The sequence below is a fragment of the Spermophilus citellus genome (genome assembly GCF_964194105.1).
Source record: "Spermophilus citellus genome assembly, chromosome: 2".
NCBI classification, from domain to species: domain Eukaryota; kingdom Metazoa; phylum Chordata; class Mammalia; order Rodentia; family Sciuridae; genus Spermophilus; species Spermophilus citellus.
This window is the reverse complement of record NC_138183.1, coordinates 33,970,266-33,990,905: the sequence shown is the minus strand read 5'-3', so window position 1 is coordinate 33,990,905 and position 20,640 is coordinate 33,970,266. Positions and strand designations below refer to the sequence as shown.

Here is a 20,640-nt window from a genome sequence, read left to right as displayed (position 1 = left end):
CCTAGAATATGGCTCTGAAATGCTGGGGACCGAGTCTGTCCTGTTCAGCACTATATCACCAGTACCCACCAGGATTCCAGGCCTAAAGTAAGTCACTCAAAATATTGGTTGGTTGGTTGGATGAATGTATGGACTGATGGACGGGTGCTGGAGGCAAAGGGAGGGAGGCAGGGATGAAAGGATGATGGACGGGTGGTGGGTGGGTGCAGGGAGGGAGGGAGGGAGGAGGGATGGTTGGAGTAAATATGCGCCTGAGCCACCGCTCCCTCCTGGTAGTCACATCTTCCTATACTCTTCTTTCCTATTCCAAATACCAGCTGACGCTGGTGAATCTCACAGTGGACCATGCACTCACTAGTGAGCACTCGATAGTGTTAAAAACCCGCAGTGTACAGAGTGGATGACTGGCCAGGAGCCCAGGAAAGCCTTAATTGAGGAGAAAGGCAGTCTTAGAGGACAAAAGAATTTCAGTGGGGAGAGAGGTTGCGCAGGGAGTGGTTAAGGGGCATCTGGTTTAGGGAATAGCGCAAACAAGGCTCTGCAGCCCGACGGTCTGGGTTTCTATGTGAATGGCGAGGGCCCTTGATTGCACAGCGGAGGGGACCAAGGTCCGTGGGGAGTGGCAGGAGAGCACATTGGACAGCAGGTGGGCTAAGGAGCTGGTGGTTAGCACCCAGGGTTTCCAACACAGGGTGGTGGCCTCAGGGCTGCCCTTTGAGGACCCACCGTGGAGGCCATGCTTGGTCAGGCCAGAGGATTAGACCAGGAGGCAGGGGCAGCAGAAGAGGGTCTGGGAGACCTAACAGGAGTGACTTGGGGACCACACCGAGCAAGAACCATCCCTGCAAAGGACTGGCGGCCACTAAGACAGACACCCCAACGGAAGCTGGCGGGGAGCTTACCTGCACCAGATTCCAGCCCTGGAGGGACTCGGCGATGATGGATGTGACAGACGGACAGACGCCTCCAAACACCATCAAATGATTTGGGCCGTATTTAATGGCGTCATAGAAGGCTTTCAATCCTTTGGCATTATCACACTGGAAAGCAACAGAGAAAGAGAGAGAGGCTCAAATTAGACACAGCTTTCCCCAGGGGCAGGAGCCCAATGGTGGAGTCACACAAGCCTTTCCTCATAGGAAATCTGCCAGCTTCAGTTCCCCCCACCATGAAGGGCCACTCTCAGTCACCCCCGAGCCCACACGTGGGTGCAGGGAAGTGTGGTCTTGGTATCTCCTACCCTGGCTGCCCTCCCTAGAGCATCCTCCAAATCTAGGACTTTCCTTTCACTCTCCACCACCTCCCCTCTCAGCACACCAAGGAAAAGACCTTCTGGAGTCTGGGATGCCTCACCCTGGGGTCTCCCCTTTCCATAACAGACACTTGCAAGTATTGACGAGGATGTGGAGAGTCTGGAACCCACATGCACCATGAGCAGAAATAATAAGAGAGTTCTACAGGAAAAAAAACCCAAAGTCAAAGCAGAATGAACACAGGATCCAGCAATTCCACTTCTCTTTCCAGTGGAAGGAACCCAAAGCAGGGGCCAGGGGACATCTGTACACCCCCGTTCACAGCTGTATCAGTCACATCAGCCAAAAGTTGGAAACACCACAAATATCCATCAACAGAAGAAAGGGTGAACAAACCGTGGTCTACACCCAGGATGGAACATCATTCACCGAGAAGGAAGGAAATTCTAAAATACGGTACAACACGGATGAGCCTGGGAGACACTGCGACACGAAATAAGACACACAAGAGGGCACATGCTGTAGGAGTCCTCTTATCTGAAGCACCTACAGGTGTCAAATTCAGAGAGACAGAATGGAGGTTCCTGGGGCTGGGGGAGGAGGGCCATGGGAGATAGTGTTCGATAGACTCGGGGTTTCCGTTTGGGATGATGGTGACATTCTGGAGATAGAGGGAGGCCACACTGCCCAACAGTGTGAATGCATTCAACACCCCTGAGCTCTATGCTTAAAGACAGCCATGTGGTGCGTTTTACATAGTGGATATTTTGCCACCATAGTAAAAAATAAATGAGAAAAGAAGATGATGGGGCATCTGAAGGGGCGAATCCACGGGGGCAAATGCATGCCCAGAGTAGCGCCTCTGTGCTCAGCCCCAGGCTGGGTACTGCGGGAAAGCTGGACCCTGCCCCCGCCAAGGAGCACACACAGGTATCAGAGAGGACCGCTGGCTGTAGAGCATAGGGGGCAGTCCAACGAGGAAATGGAGGGACCAGGAATGTCTGCCAGCGTCTGGAGTCAGTCCCAGCTAACTTCCCACCTTCCCACTTCTACCCGGCTCATCCCAGCCATGGGGTCAGCCCTCTCCTAGGCAGGGCGCTGGCTCCTAACTGGCCATCTAGCTTTCCCGTGGGCCCTGTGGAGCCCATCCGCCACCCAGCTGTCTGCAGGCACTCACTAAACATAACTTAGTTGTTCTCACTTTCCTGCTTTCTGTGCATTTAAAACTCAAATTCCTGGACAAGGGTCTAGCCCAGAGGAAGAGTGCTTGCCTACCATGTGCAAAGTCCCCCAGCACAGCAAACAGAAAAGAAGGAAAGAAATCACCCTCGAATTCCTATCAGAACGTAATACTTGAAAGGTTAGGTTAAAAACAATGCTTGCCAGGCACTGTGGCGCATGCCTATAATCCCAGTGACGGGAGGCTGAGGCAGGAGGACCACAGGTTCAAGGTCAACCTCAGCAACTTAGTGAGGTCCTAAGTGACTTAGGAAGACCCTGTCTCAAAATAGAAAATAAAGGGACTGGGATGTGGCTCAGTGGTTGAGCACCCCTGGGTTCAATCCCTAGAACAAAACCAAAACAAAACATAGTTCTCATGAAAATGCAGAGTGTGCGCATGACACTGTTTTATTTAACTCATTAATAAGAAAGATGAAGTTGATTCGAAAGAGAATTAAAAAAAAGGATTTTCACAATAAAATAGTAATAAGGAATAAGATTGCTAAATTAATATAAAAACAATTAATGTCCTACCAGGAAATAAAACTAACCATTAAGGACAGAGAAAAAAATCACTGCAAACCAGCACCTCTTATCAGTTGTAGAGAATTATAGGTCCTGGGCCTTAATCTACTGGGCCGAGTCTCACTCCTCCAGTCAGATGACTCGCAGGCAGGGCAGGAAGAACACGCTCCAGGTGTCAGGTTAAATGGTCACACAGTCACATCTTTGCAATATTTTCAAGTTTTCTTTTTTTTTTTTATTGGTTGTTCAAAACATTACAAAGCTCATGACATATCATCTTTCATACATTTGATTCAAGTGGGTTATGAACTCCCATTTTTACCCCAAATGCAAGTTGCAGAATCACATCGGTTACACATCCACATTTTTACATAATACCATATTAGTCAAGTTTTCTTAACATTCCTTGTCCAAAGAGAAGTCACAGGAGGCCAGCCCCTGCCTCCCACGCTGGCCCCGTTTTCTCTCCTCTCCTCCTCGCTCAACAAGTCAGGCCTCACCTGGCTCCTTGTTATGCCTTGAAATCAAAGGCCATTTCCTGCCTCTGGGCCGTGGCGACTGCCAATTTCTTTGGCAGGAACACTCTTTCCTTGCTTCTCCTCACTCAGGACTCCCTACCCAATAGGGCTCCCGCCGAGTCACTCTCCAACACTGGCCTTATTTAATGCCCCAGCTTCGTTCCTAAAATGATCTGCAGTCATTTGTCTATTTTTTGGTCGCCTGCACGTTGGCTGATTTCCTTAACTAGAACATAGGCCCCCCCGCAGCGCGAGCCCCCCCCCCCCCCCCCTCCCTTGAGCTCAGCTTCCCAGGATTCAGGAGCTACCTGTTGGAGCCCCAACGGCTCCCTCATCTCTCTTAATTGTTTTTTTTTCTGCTTATTGTAAATACATTTCTTCTTTTTAAAAATTTTTTTTGAAAATTTGTTCTAATTAGTTACACATGACAGCAGAATGCATTTTGACACATTGTACACAATTGGCAATGGCGCACAACCTCTCATTCCTCTGGCTGTAATGGTGCAGTCACTCCAGTCATATGATCATACCTGTATGTAGGGTAATAATGTCAGCTTCATACCACCATCCTCCCGACCTCCGCGCCCCCTCCCCTCCCCTCACTGCTTTCTGCCCAATCCCAAGTCCCTCCATTCTTCCCTACATTGCTGGTGGCACTGCAAATTGGTGCAACCCCTCTAGAAAGCAGTATGCAGAGTCCTCAGAAAACTTGGAATGGAACCACCACTTGACCCAGCTACCCCACTCCTTGGTTTATACCCAAAGGACTTAAAATCAGCATAGTACAGTGACATAGCCACATCAATGCTCATAGCAGCTCAATTCACAATAGCTGAAGTATGGAACCAACCCAGAAGCCCTTCAAGAGATGAGTGGATAAAGAAATCGGGGTACATATACTACTCAGCCTTAAAGAAGAATGAAGTGATGGCATTTGCAGGTAAATGGATGGAGCTGGAGAATATCATGCTAAGCAAAATAAGCCAATCCAAAAAACCAAAGGCTGAATGTTTCTCTCCTTATTTTTGTCTTCTCATCCATTCTGTGTCTTCTTCTTCCTTTCTGCTTGTCCCCACCCTCCCCTTGTGACTACAGTCCGGGGTCATAGCAAGCTGGTGTTGGTTTGCATTCAAACCTACCCCAGGCTGCCCCAACAGGGATGCTCACCAGGACACAGAAACCAGTCCACCACCATTCCTGGCCTCAGACAGCTCCCTGTCTGCTGGGAGCCACACCCCAAGTCAGGACACAGGTGGCCACATCACATGACGGACAACACACAGAGGCAGATGCAGGCCATGGCTCACCACGAGGGCAAGCCCGGGAGAACTCTGGGAGGGGCACTCTGGGAAGGGAGTCATGGGTGGAAGGGGTGGCACTGAACAGAGGCAAGGAGGTGGGACAGGAATGGCCCTGCTGCCCTCAGCAGTGGGTGGACATGGTCAGGTGGCCATGGGAAGTGTAGGCAGGGTTCTGGACACAGGCTGGGGAGGAGTCTACATCCTATAGACTACTGGGGGAAATTTCCATTTTTAAGATTTCCTCTAATTTTAAAATTGGTTATTGTTTTTATTTTGCTAATAAAGAAAGAAGAAGATAAAAGAAAGGAAGGAAAGAATGGAGGGAAGGAAGGCTGTTTCCACTGCAGGAATAGACACAATACAGCGGTTCATGTTTTAATTGTTTCTACCATGATTTACTGAATCAGTTGTAGCTTTAATATCTTTCTGTAATGATTTTTGGCTTGTTTTCTGATCTAATGACAATCATGAGGACAGCACCACAAGATTTATAATCAAATCCTGCATTGAAATCCTATTAAGAACATTGAACTCATTAAGACGTGTTTGCTCAGCAAACACTTCCCGGATTTCCAGCCTGTCCGAGGTCCTGTGTTAGTAAGGGTGTCCTGGCTTCTCAAAAACACACTGGGCTACATCAACTCAAAAAATCTCAAGATACCTGACAACCAGTACCGGAGCTGGAAGAAGCTTTCCATACTCACCCGACTATCTATGGTGGGCTGTTTCAGCCCCTGTGACCATTGCTCGCTGGTGAGACTCCCAAAAATGCTGTGTTTCCACAAAAGGGATTTTGCAAGTATGATGAAGGTTATTCATCAGCTGGCCTCAAATTATTATCCAGATGGGCCCAGTGCTGTTGCCCAGACCCTCAAAACCAGAGCTCTTTGGCTGGTAACGGAGAGGAAATCAGAGAGTCAAAGCCAATATGGGTTTGACGAGCCAGTGTCGGTTTGAAGATGAAGAGTGCCAAGGAAAAGAAGACCTCAGACCTACACCTCCAAGGAACTGAGTTCTACCAATACCATGAATGAGCATGGAGGGAAGTTTTTCCCAGCTGAGACCCCAGGTCAGAACCCCGCCAGCTGACACCTTGAATTTGGCCTCATGAAGCCCTATGCAGAGAACCCAAGAGCCACACTGTGAGCAGTCTTCTGGCAGGAAACTGTGAGACAATAAACGGTGTCGTTTAAACTATCAAGTTTATCGTAGTGACAGCAGCAATAGAAAAACCAATGTCCTCAGATAAAATGAGAAAAGTAAGAACAAAGTAGTGAGATTTCTTTACACTTAAATTTATTCCTTTAGCCTTAATTTCTAGATAAGGCCCTTTGTAGTTGATATGGTGTTGGAGTGTTTTTCTGTTATAAAGTGATAGATAGGAGGAGGGTTTTTGTTTTTAATATGCTGACATAACAAAGTTTTGCACCCAACTTAGCTAAATTTCTATTCCAGGGCTCCCCTTCCTTGGTGTGCAAATCCACACACGTCAGCAGTGCTAATCTAGCCCATGCCCTCACTTTCAGATTCAGAGTAAGGACCAGAGAGAAAGGATCCGTCCCCCATCTTGCCAGGATTAGGAGATGATTTTCTGGATTCCCAGTTTAGAGTTTTCTAATAATCTAGAAGCTCGATGGGCAAAGAGGAACATTTAGAAAGAGCCATTGCCCCCAGAATACTGCTGGAAGCCCAGATAACCTATAGGCACTCACGCTTCCCCACTGAATAACAAACTGCAAGTGACAGGGACAGACCTGTCCCCTCTCAGGCTGTCCTTCCTCACCCTCGTTCCTGACACTGCATCTTCTCACCTGACCTGGCTATTGTCACAAATAGATGGACTTCCCAGCTGAATCTGTGGAGCTGGATCAACCTGGAGGTTTCAAACTCAGCCCAGCACAGCCTGGGGACAGCGGCAGGAGCGTTACCCTCCTGGGTAGCCAGCCCTGCCTCTGATGCGGTTCAGACACAGCATCAGGGTCCACAGAATTCTGAATCTGAAAAGCAGGTTTCTTTGCTGGTAGCAAACAATGTGTGAAGCCTGTGCAAGAATGACCCCAGAGGTCCTTGTCAAGTCTGACTTTGGTTTCCGACCCCGGGAAGGGCAGCGAGTGTCTCACGGACGAGGTGGTTGGGCACAGACGCCACGGCTACCCACTGACAGTGAGTTCACGGCCCATCAATTTGCCTGATGATCAGTTCATCAAAACACCGGGGAATTTCTCCAGGAGTCGATTTCCTGGGGATGCCTCACAGACGGTCCGCCAGGCGCGTTTCGTAGCACCGGTCCTTCTTCAGTTCGGGTGAAAGTCAGCTTCAAGTGCGTTTCGCATCTGCCTCCTTCCTAAGTGCTGCTTGGAGATGTTTCCCTAAAGGACTGTTTATGATGGTCCCTTCTGGTGGCCCTGCTGCTGCATAAGCCAGAGAAACACTGGAAGCTCTTTGGTACCCCACTAAAGGTGTTTGTCAGCTTTTAGAGAGCCGCTCACTGGGCGGGACACCTTTCTGGGAGTTGTTATGGCAAGCTGCCCTTCAGCCATCAGCCCCTAGAAGGGGGCTCTGCATCCTGGAAGAAAGATGGTCTTCATCACTGTCTTCTACTCTCCTGCTCCCCAAATCCCCCTTAGAAACTTCTCCCCATGCTCCTGCAGAGGGCGAGCCGCCTGGTTGGCCCGGTCACCACCTGACCAGCACAGAGGGGACAAGGTTCTGTTACCCATCCAACTCATCATTAGGACCAGCCACAGCCTCCCATCTGCAGCCCCGCCCCTTGGAGCCCCACTCTGGCCCTTAGCAACTGTCACCTCCCACGCTCCACCTCGGCTCCTGGTGCCTTCCACTCCCTGCCTCTTTGACTCCACATCCAAGGCAGCTCCCAGTGGCTCCCTCCAAATTCCACTATTTCATGACCGATGGCTTCTCCTTTCCTATAAGGACCTGCGGCGGACAAATCATCGCCGGCACATATGGGCTCTTAAAATTCAGCACTTAAAAAAACGGGAACAGATCCAAGGGCCATGAAAATCAATTTTTTTTTAATGAAAAAAGTGAGACTCCAGAATGAAATCCATTTTCATTTAAATCTAATTTTTAAAGAATTAAAATACTTTTTTTTTTGACTGAGAAATTTCAAAGAAAATGTTGCTGAGAGTTTCAATGTAAAAGTGCCAAGAAAATGCCAGAGTTAATAGCAACCCATTTGAAACTGAAAATTGCTCACTCCAGAATATCAGAATGGAAGAATTTGAAAGCTCAGGTGTCCAATCTGTCCCCTGCCTCTCTCACAGAGGAGCCTGGGCCTCTGCTCCAATCCCTCTCGTGAACCTCAATCCCTTACCAGCAAAAGGCTCTGTCCCTGGCCAGCTCTGCTTCTTAGGAAGTTCTTCCTTATGTTGGCCTAGAACATCCTTTCTTTTGCATTTCCAGTTTCCAAGTTCTCACGCTAGGGCAGGGCTGAGCAAATATCTCTCATAAAGGACACATAGTGAATATCTTAGGCTTCCCGGGCCCTATGGTCTCCATGGCAACTGTTTGACCCTACTGCTGTTACATGCACGCAGCCACAGACCAGAGGCAACTAAGTGAGCAGGGCCTCATTCCAGTACAATTTTATTTAAAAAGCAGGCAGCAGAAGGCTTTGGTCCCTGCACCCAAGTTTGCTGTCCCCTGCTCTGTGACCTCATTGAACAAGGACAGTCCTCCACCCCACGAGAGACCTTCAGACACCCAAACAGCCAATCTGACTCCACGAGATGTCCTCAGTCTCAATGCCCTCTGCTCTTCTAACCAACCCAGGTCGAGACAGCTTCATAATCCCTTATGGGATTCCCTGGGAAGACTTTGGGGAACCAATGTTTTGGGGGTGTAGCACCTAGCATGGTCTCCCAAATACCTCCATCTGCTCTGCACAGAAAATAAAGCTAGCTAACACATACCGTGCCCTCACGATGTGTTAGGTACAGTGCTAAGCACTTCATCTCTCACAATATTGTGAAAAGGTCAGGACTATTATTATTTGTGTTCTAGATAAAGAGGCTCACCAAGTTAAATAACTTGCTCAAGGTCACATAAATGGTAAGGATTCAATACTAGGCACTGTAACTTTAGAATGCAGTTTTATTTTAAGTATGCATTCAGAACTGGGCACAGTGGTGCATGCCTATAGTCCCAGCTGAGGCTGAGGAGGAAGGATCCCTTGAGCCCTAGAGTTCAAGACCAGCCTGGGCAACACTGTGAGACCCCCATCTCAAAAAATGAATCCATTCTTATCAAATAGCTCACTCAGAGACAGGAATTCACCCTATGCATATACCTTATATATGATATGAAAAATAGCAATAGACACCTGCAATACATCCAATGCCTGCTCTCGTTGAAGCCCCCAGGTGCCCACCTGCACATACCCTGCCCTCGCCCAATGGGGCGGAGTCTGAACTTTGCATTGATCCATCCTCACTTTTCTTTGGAATTTTGAATGGGTAGGTTTCTAAACACTGCCATTTCATTTGACCTGTTTTTAACATGTAAGTGAAATCATGCTGTGTGTTCCACTGACAGTTACCCTGTGGCTCTTTGTCACATTTGACAGATTCCATGGCTGAGCACAGCTGCAGTCCCTTCACCTTCGCAGGCAGTAGCATGCCACGGTGATGGCACCACGGTTCAGTTGTGTGTTCCCCTGTCGATGGACACTTGGGTTGCTTCCAGGGTTCTGTTTGGTTGTGGTGATGGCTGAACATTTCTGCGCATATCTCCTGGCAAACCCAGGCAGAGTTTCTCTAGGGGGTAAACCTGGAAGCGGAATTGTTGAATCATGCAGTTTGCCACACTTTCTCAAAGTGATCCATTTACACTCCCACCAGCAATGTTTGAGAGATCTCATGGCTCCACATCCTTGCCAACTTTAATTTTTTTGCCAGTCTTGTGGGTATTTGATATTTCATTTCAATATGTGGGTTCCTGATCACTAAAGAGGGTAAGCCATCTTTTCATAGGTTTCTGGGTTGTTTGTGCCTCCTCTTTTGAATGGGTGACTTTGCCCATTCTTCTCTTGGGTTGTTCATCATTTCCTTATTAATTTTTTCAGAGCGCTTCTAGAACTCTGAACAACCCTGAACTCAATGAAATGGTAACCTCCTGCATTCTGGGTATTGACTTCTGTTGATGTGGCCTCAGACTGCAGCTCTTGTGCTCAGCACACAGTGCACACTGTCAGTGGAAACTACAAACTCAGCGTGCATCATCTTGGTCACCAAACACCTATGAGCATTTCACGGTCGTGGAAGGAGAGAGAAACTAATTGACAAAATCTAGGCAACCGAAAGATGAATCAAAACAAAGATCTCAGGAATGGAGGGCTTGTGGTGAAGAACAATGATGGTGAAAGCCAGCTCCACTCAACGTGGAGATAATGAGGAACATCAGCTCCAGGAGACGACGGAGGAGGGAAGAGGCTAATTTCCTCTCCTGTCATGGAAGGGCTTTAATCGATACCATCTAAAATTGAACACCGGAGTTTAAAAGCCAGGATTCTAACCTCACTGCTTTCCATAATCTTTTATTACCCTTAGAGAGATATTTTGAAAACAACTATGGTTCTATAGTGAAGGCAAAACTGTTTAACGTTGAACAATTCCTTCCGCTTTCCTTGTCCCTATTTTCTTGGGTTAGGTGCAGATAAATACCATTTAACACCAGATTTAAATAGGATTCATAAGGACCTCACATTATAAAAGTCTTTCTTTCCATCTCTAATATGTAGACACAACAGCAGTCAGGTCATGTGAAAGCCCGTGGGATTTTTGAGTGTTTTTCTTTGTCTCTCTTCTTAGTACTTTTTGTTTTACTTGAATTCAAAAACACACAGAGGACTTTTTTTTTCATTTTTTCCCATGCTTTTTATTTTATTTATTTATTTATTTATTTTTTATGTCACATATTTTTTTTAATTTTTTAATTTTTTTTATTGGTTGTTCACAACATTACAGAGCTCTTGACATATCATATTTCATACATTAGATTGAAGTGGGTTATGAACCCCCAATTTTACCCCAAATGCAGATTGCAGAATCACATCGGTTACACATCCACAATTTTACATAATGCCCTATTAGTAATTGTTGTATTCTGCTACCTTTCCTATCCCCTACTATCCCCCCTCCCCTCCCCTCCCATCTTCTCTCTCTACCCCATCTACTGTAATTCATTTCTCTCCTTGTTTATTTTCCCATTCCCCTCACAACCTCTTATATGTAATTTTGTATAGCAATGAGGGTCTCCCTTCATTTCCATGCAATTTCCCTTTTCTCTCCCTTTCCCTCCCATCTCATGTCTCTGTTTAATGTTAATCTTTTCTTCCTGCTCTTCCTCCCTGCTCTGTTCATAGTTGCTCTCATTATATCAAAGAAGACATTTGGTATTTGTTTTTTAGGGATTGGCTAGCTTCACTAAGCATAATCTGCTCTAGTGCCATCCATTTCCCTGCAAATTCTATGATTTTGTCATTTTTTATTGCTGCATAGTACTCCATTGTGTATAGATGCCACATTTTTTTATCCATTCATCTATTGAAGGGCATCTGGGTTGGTTCCACAGTCTAGCTATTGTGAATTGTGCTGCTATGAACATCGATGTGGCAGTATCCCTGTAGCATGCTCTTTTAAGGTCTTCAGGGAATAGTCCGAGAAGGGCAATAGCAGGGTCAAATGGTGGTTCCATTCCCATCTTTCCCAGGAATCTCCAAACTGCTTTCCAAATTGGCTGCACCAATTTGCAGTCCCACCAGCAATGTACAAGTGTACCCTTTCTCCACATCCTCGCCAGCACTTGTTGTTGTTTGACTTCATAGTGGCTGCCAATCTTACTGGAGTGAGATGGTATCTTAGGGTGGTTTTGATTTGCATTTCTCTGACTGCTAGAGATGGTGAGCATTTTTTCATGTACTTGTTGATTGATTGTATATCCTCCTCTGAGAAGTGTCTGTTCAGGTCCTTGGCCCATTTGTTGATTGGATTATTTGTTATCTTATTGTCTAATTTTTTGAGTTCTTTGTATACTCTGGATATTAGGGCTCTATCTGAAGTGTGAGGAGTAAAAATTTGTTCCCAGGATGTAGGCTCCCTATTTACCTCTCTTATTGTTTATCTTGCTGAGAAAAAACTTTTTAGTTTAAGTAAGTTCTTGTAGAAATAGATAAAGCAATCATGAAATTCATATGGAAAAATAAAAGACCCAGAATAGCAAAAGCAATTCTAAACAGAAAGTGTGAATCAGGCGGTATAGCGATACCAGACTTCAAACTATATTACAGAGCAATAGTGACAAAAACAGCATGGTACTGGTACCAAAACAGGCGGGTGGACCAATGGTATAGAATAGAGGACACAGAGACTAATCCACAAAGTTACAACTATCTTATATTTGATAAAGGGGCTAAAAGCATGCAATGGAGGAAGGATAGCATCTTCAACAAATGGTGCTGGGAAAACTGGAAATCCATATGCAACAAAATGAAACTGAATCCCTTTCTCTCGCCATGCACAAAAGTTAACTCAAAATGGATCAAGGAGCTTGATATCAAATCAGAGACTCTGCGTCTGATAGAAGAAAAAGTTGGCTCCGATCTACATATTGTGGGGTCGGGCTCCAAATTCCTTAATAGGACACCCATAGCACAAGAGTTAATCACAGAGGACTTTTTATAAAGATAGACTGGAAGGTCTTTCCACACTTTGGATGCTTTCTCCACCTCTTAGATCTCCTTCTTCCTGTTTGGTAGTTGACTTCCTGAACCCAAGAACGGGACTTCACATTGATTATTGCTAAATGATGTTAAAAATTAGCCAGGGCTACAGACAACTGGATTAAACACACAATATTGTTGGGCCACTACAATTAATTCAATCAAACCTTTTATGATCATCTACCAAGTACTAGAAGTTACCCCAGAAACAGTGAGTCCATGCAACATCTAAATATTCCCTGAACAGAACAGGTACTCAAGGGTCCTTAACGGATGTGCTAAATTTGGAAATTAGAACAGCAATAATAATAGCAGTGAGTGTTTATATAGCACTTGTTTGTGCCCGGCTATTCTCATTGCTTCATATATTTTAACTCACTTAAGCCTCACAACAACCCTATGAACTGTGTCCTATTATTACCCATATTTTAACAGATGAAGAATCTGAGGGTCAGAGAGGTGAGTCATTTATCTGAAGTTTTTTTTAATATTTTTTATTGGTGCATTACAAGTAGACATAATGGTGGGATCTGTTGTTACATATTCCTACAGGCGCACAATATAACAATAAAATTCGACCAATATCATTCTCCAGTGTTTTCCTTTCCCCTCTGCCTAAAGTTGTTCACAGACAGGGGCAGAGATGGGAGTCAAGACTCTCACAGTCTGTTCTTCCTGGGTGCACAGAGGCTACGCTCCCCAGCCTCCCTTGCATATGAGGTGTGACCACTGGGTTTGGGTCATAGAATGTGACAGAGGTGATGTGTGCTAGGCCCACGTGGGCCATGGTGCTTGGTGCTCTTTTCCCCTCATAGAGTGAGCAAAGAAGAATCCAAAGACCTAGAAAGGGACAGAGGCCCCAAACCTCAAATTCCTATGACAGTCAGGAAGACTACAACTAAACCAAGAGAGGAACCATCACTGGGGACGATGTCACAAGCTGACAGCCTCCAGGACCCCAACTATCAGCCGACCTTGGTGGTAAGAAAGGGCTTCCCATTGGCAGCCCTTGAGCCCCGGGGGTCTGGCTGGGATGCTGTCTTAGCCCAGGCTCTCTCCTGGGGTCTCCTTCCTTCCACCTCTCCCTGCATGACCTCTCTCTGTCTCTCTGTGCCTAGCCAAGGGCCAGGCCCCAGACAGGTGTTGACTGCATGCAGGTGGGCTGGAATCGCTGCTCGTGGCAGGCACAGTCCCCACTGGTGGGTCCAGCCTGAAATACAAGCAGCCATCTCCAGAGCTCTGTCCCAAAGAGCTTATTAACTCCAGCCAGCTTGAGTTTTTCACACCCCTTCCCTGGGGTGATGGACAGACCATCTGCTTCCAGAAGTCTCCCGAGAGCCAGGCTGTCCATCCTGAACACTGAGAAGAAAACTGGCACTTCTGAGTTCTCCCTGGAGCTGTCACTCTGAATTCTTGGCCAGCCACAGAGTTATTTGAGAGGGATGGAGCCACAGCACACATCTCTCCTCTGCACCGTTAAAGCCAATTACCTGACTTACAAAATGTTTTTCAAAGGCTGGTAGACACAAACTGTGTTTCCTAATTAGCTGTCAATAAATCTTGCTGCATATGCAGGTGTGACATTTTAAAAAGTCAGGGTCACAAATGCAAATTGTGCATGCTGCCTGCAGGGGGGAGGGGTGCTCTTTTCTCTAGGTTTGTGCAAATATCACGTAGTCTCAACGCTCCCCTAGGGATGGGCACCTGGGTCACCTGTTGATAAGGGACAGAACTCCTGTCCTGTTGTGTGCCATCAAGCCATCTCTACCCCTTTCTCCCTGCTTTTGGGGGATGGATGGGTTCGACATTGGCTGGGGGCCTGGGTAGGTCCGAGGGATATGAGAAGGGTACATCATGGTCCCTGCCCTCAGGGGACTCATAATCCAGAGAGGGTGAAACACACAGAGATCATGGGATGAATGGCGGTTCGGATCAGGAGTTCTAGAACAGACAGTCATTGCTCCAACGCTGAATGATGAGGAGCCAGACCCTGTGGCAGGTGCTGGGGACACAAGAAAGGTTATGCAGTCTCAGCCGTCTGCTGGGATAGAAGATTCAAATGAAAGTTTTAACACAAAGCAAGATAAAAATGGAAAGTGTGTAGAGATGCAAGTCGTGCAAAAGGAAGGAACATTCAGTCGCCCTGGATATTCCGCCAAGACTTCTTGGAGGAGGTGGCATCGGAGCCATGCCTTGAAAGATGGGTGCAGGGGGCACACCAGGCTGAGTTCCGTGTGAGCAGAGGCTCAGGAGTGGGAGACTACAGGCCAGCAGGAGAAATGGAGCCTCCCTTTGGTGGCAGGAACACAGGAGGGAGAGGGATGTGGCAGGAGAAAGCACAGATGAAGATGAACAAGCTTGGGCCAGCACCCAGGAGCCTTGGATGCCTGTGGTTTCTTTCCTTTGGGCAGCAACAGGTCACCATAGGGCCTTCATCAGGGGAGTGGAGAGGGAAGTGAGGCCTGCTTCATCCAGGTGCCTCTGGGAGCCAGAAAGGAGGGGGGAGGCTGCTGGGGAAGGAGGAGGCCAGCTGGGAGGTGGTGCAATGGATGGTCCACGAGTGAGGGGCTGATGGGTGGCTTGTGAGCAACCTAGCCCAGTGACCCTGGGAAGGATGTGTGTCCAGCAAGAAGCTCATTCACTAAGGGACTCAGGCATGGGTTTGACTGGCTTGTGATCTTCACAGGACCCATTCAAAGGAAGCTCAGAGATGGGAAAGAGATCAAAGATGGAGTACGCTCAGCTCTATCAGGCATCTCTCAACTGCAGACCTGCCCACCACCCTCTGTGCCCCCTCCTCACATGCCTGCGCTTAAGAAGGCTGAGTTGGTCAAGGGAGTGGTTTCTGCTGTGGCAACAAACAACCCCCAGATCTCAATGGCTCGCCCTAGGAAAAGCTGATTTCTCCTTCAGCCAGGAGGCTTGACATACCGCAGACACGGAGGGGCCCCATCTTGGATGCCACCAGTTGCCAAGGCAGAAGAAAAGGAATGGCGTGAGGGGCTGGAGCAGCACCCATGGAACTCACTGACCACCTCGTCTGTGAGACACAGGCCCCACCCAAGTTCACGGACACCAGGTGCAACTTAGGACGGGGCCAACATGTTGGAGAGGAGAAGGAGGTAGCAGGACACCGCCATTGCCAGCCACAGCGATCTTTGAGGCCCCTTCGAGCCCTAACAGTCTGGAGTTTTGTTTATGCTCAAGGCCAGATTTTGAGTCAATTTAGACATGTCCAGCTAACACTGATTTAACACTGACCCATGTGCCCGGTGCTCGACTAAATTTCTTCCATGCATTATCTCATTTCTTATTCACGATGTATCTTATTCAATATTTGCAATGACCCTGTGAGGTCGATGCAGTTATTAGCCTTCCTGTAACAGAGGAGGAAATTGAGGTTCAGGGAGCTTAACTGAAAAGCCAAGGTCTCATGCCTGTACTCCTGCCCTAGCCAAGATACCCCGAACCACATGCTCTCAGGAAAAACTGTTTTTAGAGATTACCAGGGGTAGGGTAAAATGCCTTCGAGAATGCTGGGAATCCTGCAGGAGGATGATACAGAATTGATGATTTCACCAAGAGAAGGAATTAGGCTATAATCCTGAGAATCCAGAGGAAAGGCAGAGAGACAGGAAAAGCAAAGGTAAGTCTTGGGGTCAGAGAGTGGTCCTGTCCTCTGTGTTGGACACTTACTGGGAACTTGGGAGAAGGGAAGACAAACTGGGGGTGGGTAACACCAGAACAAGGGGGTGCACCTTATTCTGAGGCCCTGGGGAGGTGGTTTTTTTTTAACCATTCTGATCATTTTCAAGTGTAGTTTGGTGGTGTTAAGTGCATTTACAATGCTGGGTGGTCATCACCAGCACCCATTTACAGAACTTTTTCATCCTCTCCAACAGAAAAAGCTCTGTACCCATTAAACTCTGTTTTGGGGGGACAGTACGAGAGATTGAACAGGGGGGAGGGGCGAGGTGCTAAACCACTGAGCCACATCCTCAGCCCCTTTTTGTATTTTATTTAGAGACAGGGTCTCCCCGAATTGCTTAGGACCTCACTAAATTGCTGAGGCTGGCTCTGAACTTGGGATACTCCTGCCTCAGCCTCCCGAGCCACTGGGATTACAGGCATCCACCACTGTGCCCAGCCTGGAAGTTCTCAAATGCACTTCAACCTGACAGTGACATCACCAGAGCTAATGTGGGGACCTGAGAAGCCACTTGAAAGGTGTCAAGGGGGAGGAGAGGCAGGGGAAGAGATGGGTGGTGAGTAGCACTGTGGTCCCCAGGGAGGTCCAATGCCCAGGAAGGGTAGTGTGAGGAGCAGAGGCAGGGAGGCCTTGGAGAGGGAGAGGAGTCTCAGCTTCCTCCAGGGGCCCTGTGAGTCCTAGTGGCTGAGGTAGAGCTGCCAGGAGGGGACACTGGCCCTGAGGACACCACCAAGCCCATCGTGTGGAATAAGGCAGGTGAGGCTGGCCACCAGTCTGCTGACTTCCCTGGGGGAGCCACATCCCCAAATCCAACTGTCTTTCCTGGAACACAGGCCAGAGTTGTCCCTGTGGATCACCCACAGGCCCAAGGGACATGCACAACATTGGCTGGGCGCGGGTTTGGAGACGCAGGCCAAGCGCAGCACAGCTACCACTCCCCCAGCAGCGGCTCCTGCTCCTCAGGCAGCTGCCTCCCTGCCTCGGCAGCCACTCAGCTGGAGCTAATTACGTGCCTCCCTGTCCTCCAGCTGGGGACACGACGGCTACTCCCAGCCTGATGGATGAGTGCCGGGCCCCTGTCACACATCCCTGTGACCAAAGACTCTGCTCAAGGAACCTGCCAGTTTCCAGGACCTGTCACAGCTCCTACTTCTCTGCAGCATGAGCTGCAGCAGGTACCTGGTCCCAGAGGTCCCTCCAAGAGGTGACCTTCCCAGCACCCCAACATCCTGGGCTGCTTCCTTGCTCCCACCCTATTGCCCCTGACCCTACGGACACAATATGGATCTCACTTGAAAGGTATAGTGGAACATGAGGGTCCCATTAACATGCTGTGCCCAGACTCCAGATCCCCAAGTCTGAGGTCCTAATGTCCCAGGACTCAGGCCCATCCCATGGCTGAGATCCTGCTAGGGGGTCCCCCAGCCCATATCAGCTGTGCCCACCCCAACTGCTGTGCCTGAGGCTGGCCCTGCACATGCTGAAAAGTGCGAGGGTTCCTCGCCTAGGAAAGAGGGTAGAGGGGCTTCCGCGTGGAGCCAGCCAGACGGCAGACCGGCTACCAAGTGCCACCCATGCTGGGAGGGGCAGGAGAGGCACCAGTGGGTGGCTTTGAGCAGGGGAAGAGGAGGCTGCAGTGGGCCTTGAGGCAGGGGCTGGGACCAGTACATCCAGGATGTGGCCAGGGCTGGGAAGCCTGTGCAGGACACAGTGGCTGCCCTGAGCAGCAGCCCCAGGGGGACCAGGGGAGGTTCAGTCCCTGGAGGCAGCCACTGCAGCTGGGCAGGGGACTCACATGCCTCAGTTTCCCTTTGTAACACAGGGAAGCGAGCTGGGCAGCTGCTGTGGTTGGGCAGGGTGGAGCCCAATGACGTGTATGTTCAAGGCCTGGTGCAGGGAGCTGGGGTGGGAGCCTCGGGGAGGTCCTCAGGCCACGGGGTGCCTTCAGGGGGACTTCTCATGGGACTCCTGACTAGTCCTCACCAGGGGATTGAGGTCAAAACCTCAGCTTGGCCCCACCCTCTCTCTCCCTGCCTTGCTCTGAGATGTCATCATTGGCCTCTATGCTCACTCGCCTCAATGTGCTGCCTCCTGCCACCGTCACCATGAGCCAGACGATTGTCTCCCTTCCTGCTGACTTTGGCCGCTGAGCCTCCATGACTGCAGGCTAAACACACTTCTCTTTAGTCCATTTGTAGCCTGCACTGAACTCTCATTGAAGTGACGGGAGGCTGAGCCTGGGATGGCCTGACCGCAGGCCACCGACCGGCCGCAGGGTTAGTGCCATGTGTACTCAGTTTCCCAAATTAGGCATTTCCCGAGGATCTCTTTTGACGCAAGCTCCACCAAGCACTGGGCAAACAGGAAGAACCCAATCAAAGCAAGTCCTTGCAGCTGCAGGGGACAGGAGAGGGGGGCCAACAAGAGACCACAGCACAGAATGGCCTTGGTCCTCTCAGGATGCTACAGCAAAATACTGAGCAGCTTATAAAAGGTACAAGTTTCTCTCCTGCAGGTCTGGGCGCTGGGAAGTCAGAGATCAAGTGGTCAGCAGGTTCCATTTGTGGTGAGCGCCCATTTCCTGATTCATAGGTGGTGACTTCTCACCGTGTCCTCACGGTGGTTAGAGCTTAGAACATGCTCCCTGGGGGCTCATTTAGAAGGACACTAATCCCGTTCCTGAAGGCTCCATCCTTCACCTAAAACCCTACTCCTAACGCCATCACAGTGGGCATCACGATTTCGACAGATGACTTGGGGGCACACCAACATGCAGACTTCGACAGTGGGGAAGTGTACCGTGAAAGGGGCAGAGATGGGGCCAGAGGAGGCCCTGGGTTCAGTACCAGGAATCGGAGAGGACTTCCTGCAGGAGGGGGCCTTAGTGCTGATGCCAAGTCTGGATGCATAAAAGGGAGACGGCAGATGCAGGGTGGAGGAGGGAGGCCACCCGGGAAGGGCACTTACTCGCCCACTCACTCACTCTAGGAGAACTGTTGAGAACACTTTCTGTCAGGCATGGCACTAGGTGTCAGGGACAACATAGGGACAAAATCCTTGTCCTTGGAGACCTGCCATTCCAATTGGGGAGAATAAATAAGGAAATAGAAAAATTTTTAGTCAATGTCAAATGTCAAAGAGATGAATGAGTAGGATGTACACTATACAGTGATGGCATTAAGAAGGTCAAAGCCAGGGTGGATTGACATGGCTGCCAGGTACCCTGCAGCACGGGGGCGGGGCGTGAACTGGGCGGGGTGGGCACTGGAAACCAGGCTTCTGCCTTGACCAGGAGTCAGGTCCCAGCCCCACCCTACTTCTGGCAACCCTTAGCTGGTGACCCCTGGGCAGATGGTAACCTTCCTGAGCTTCTTGAAATTCAAGATCTAATGGGTCTTCCCCATGACAGACAGCAGATCAGGTGGGATGGGAAAGATGTTGGATGACCTTGGAATTACATACCTCGAGGGGATGCTCAATTTCATATCTGGACCTAAAGCAGAGGCTGCCTTGGGACCAGGGACTCAGGTGTTGTCTGTTTGCTGGGTGACCTTGGTGTGGGCACTTCCCATCTCTGAGCCTCAGGATCCTCATCCAGGACTTCCTGTGGGGCTCTCTAAACTCCAAGGATTTGGGAAATTTCCTACACATGGTAGTTTGGTGCCTCTAGAGCAAGACCTGCAAGAATCCTCCCTCGCAAAGCTGGCTCCAACCCCGGGGGCAGGGGAGTACCTGCCCAGACACAGAGGGAAAGCAGGGCTGCATGCAGCCCCCACTCTGCCTCTTCCCCAGGATTGTGCCCCAAAACACTTGTCACAGCTTCCTGGGCCCTTTGCCAGGCCTGAGGGCCAAGGACATTTTACTTTCATGAATTCTGCAAACAGGAGAGGAGGGCTCTTCAGTGTTTATTCATTTTTAAGCAGAAAAAAAAATTATGATTTTTTTCCCCCTGAGTAGCAGCCTTGCTGTGAAATTGTTACTTTGTTTTCTTTTTAGGCTTACAGATTCTTCCTGAGCCTTGAAAAACTATTTGAACACATTTGTTTTTTCTCACAATTAAAAAAAGGAGCGAGGAGAACAAGCAGGAAGTGAAATAGGGCAGAGGGGAAAGGAAGACTGTGGACTGCATTTATCTGAAGCACCCAGAGGCATCCGGTTCACAGAGACAGAGCGCAGCATGGTGGCGGCCAGGGGCTGGAGGAGGGCACTTGGAGCTGTTTACCTGGTACATAGTTTCCGTGTGGGAAGATGGAAAGATGGAAAAAGTACAGGTCAGGGTCAGAGGAGACCAATGCACAGTAGTGTAAAGTCATAATGCCACCGAGCTGCACACTTAAAAATGGCTAAAAAGATAAGTGCTATGCTGTGCATA

General features: G+C 48.9%; 1 protein-coding gene across 1 annotated transcript in view; it reads right to left on the bottom strand.

Annotated features, from left to right (window-relative positions):
- GABBR2 (gamma-aminobutyric acid type B receptor subunit 2) overlaps window positions 1-20,640 on the bottom strand; it is a gene marked incomplete at both ends in the record, with an annotated part of 350,598 nt that overhangs the window by 232,111 nt on the left and 97,847 nt on the right. Inside the window, one exon of the mRNA XM_081281796.1 lies at window positions 903-1,040. Within this exon, the coding sequence (XP_081137922.1) occupies window positions 903-1,040 (138 nt within the window). The remainder of the gene's footprint in view (window positions 1-902; window positions 1,041-20,640) is intronic.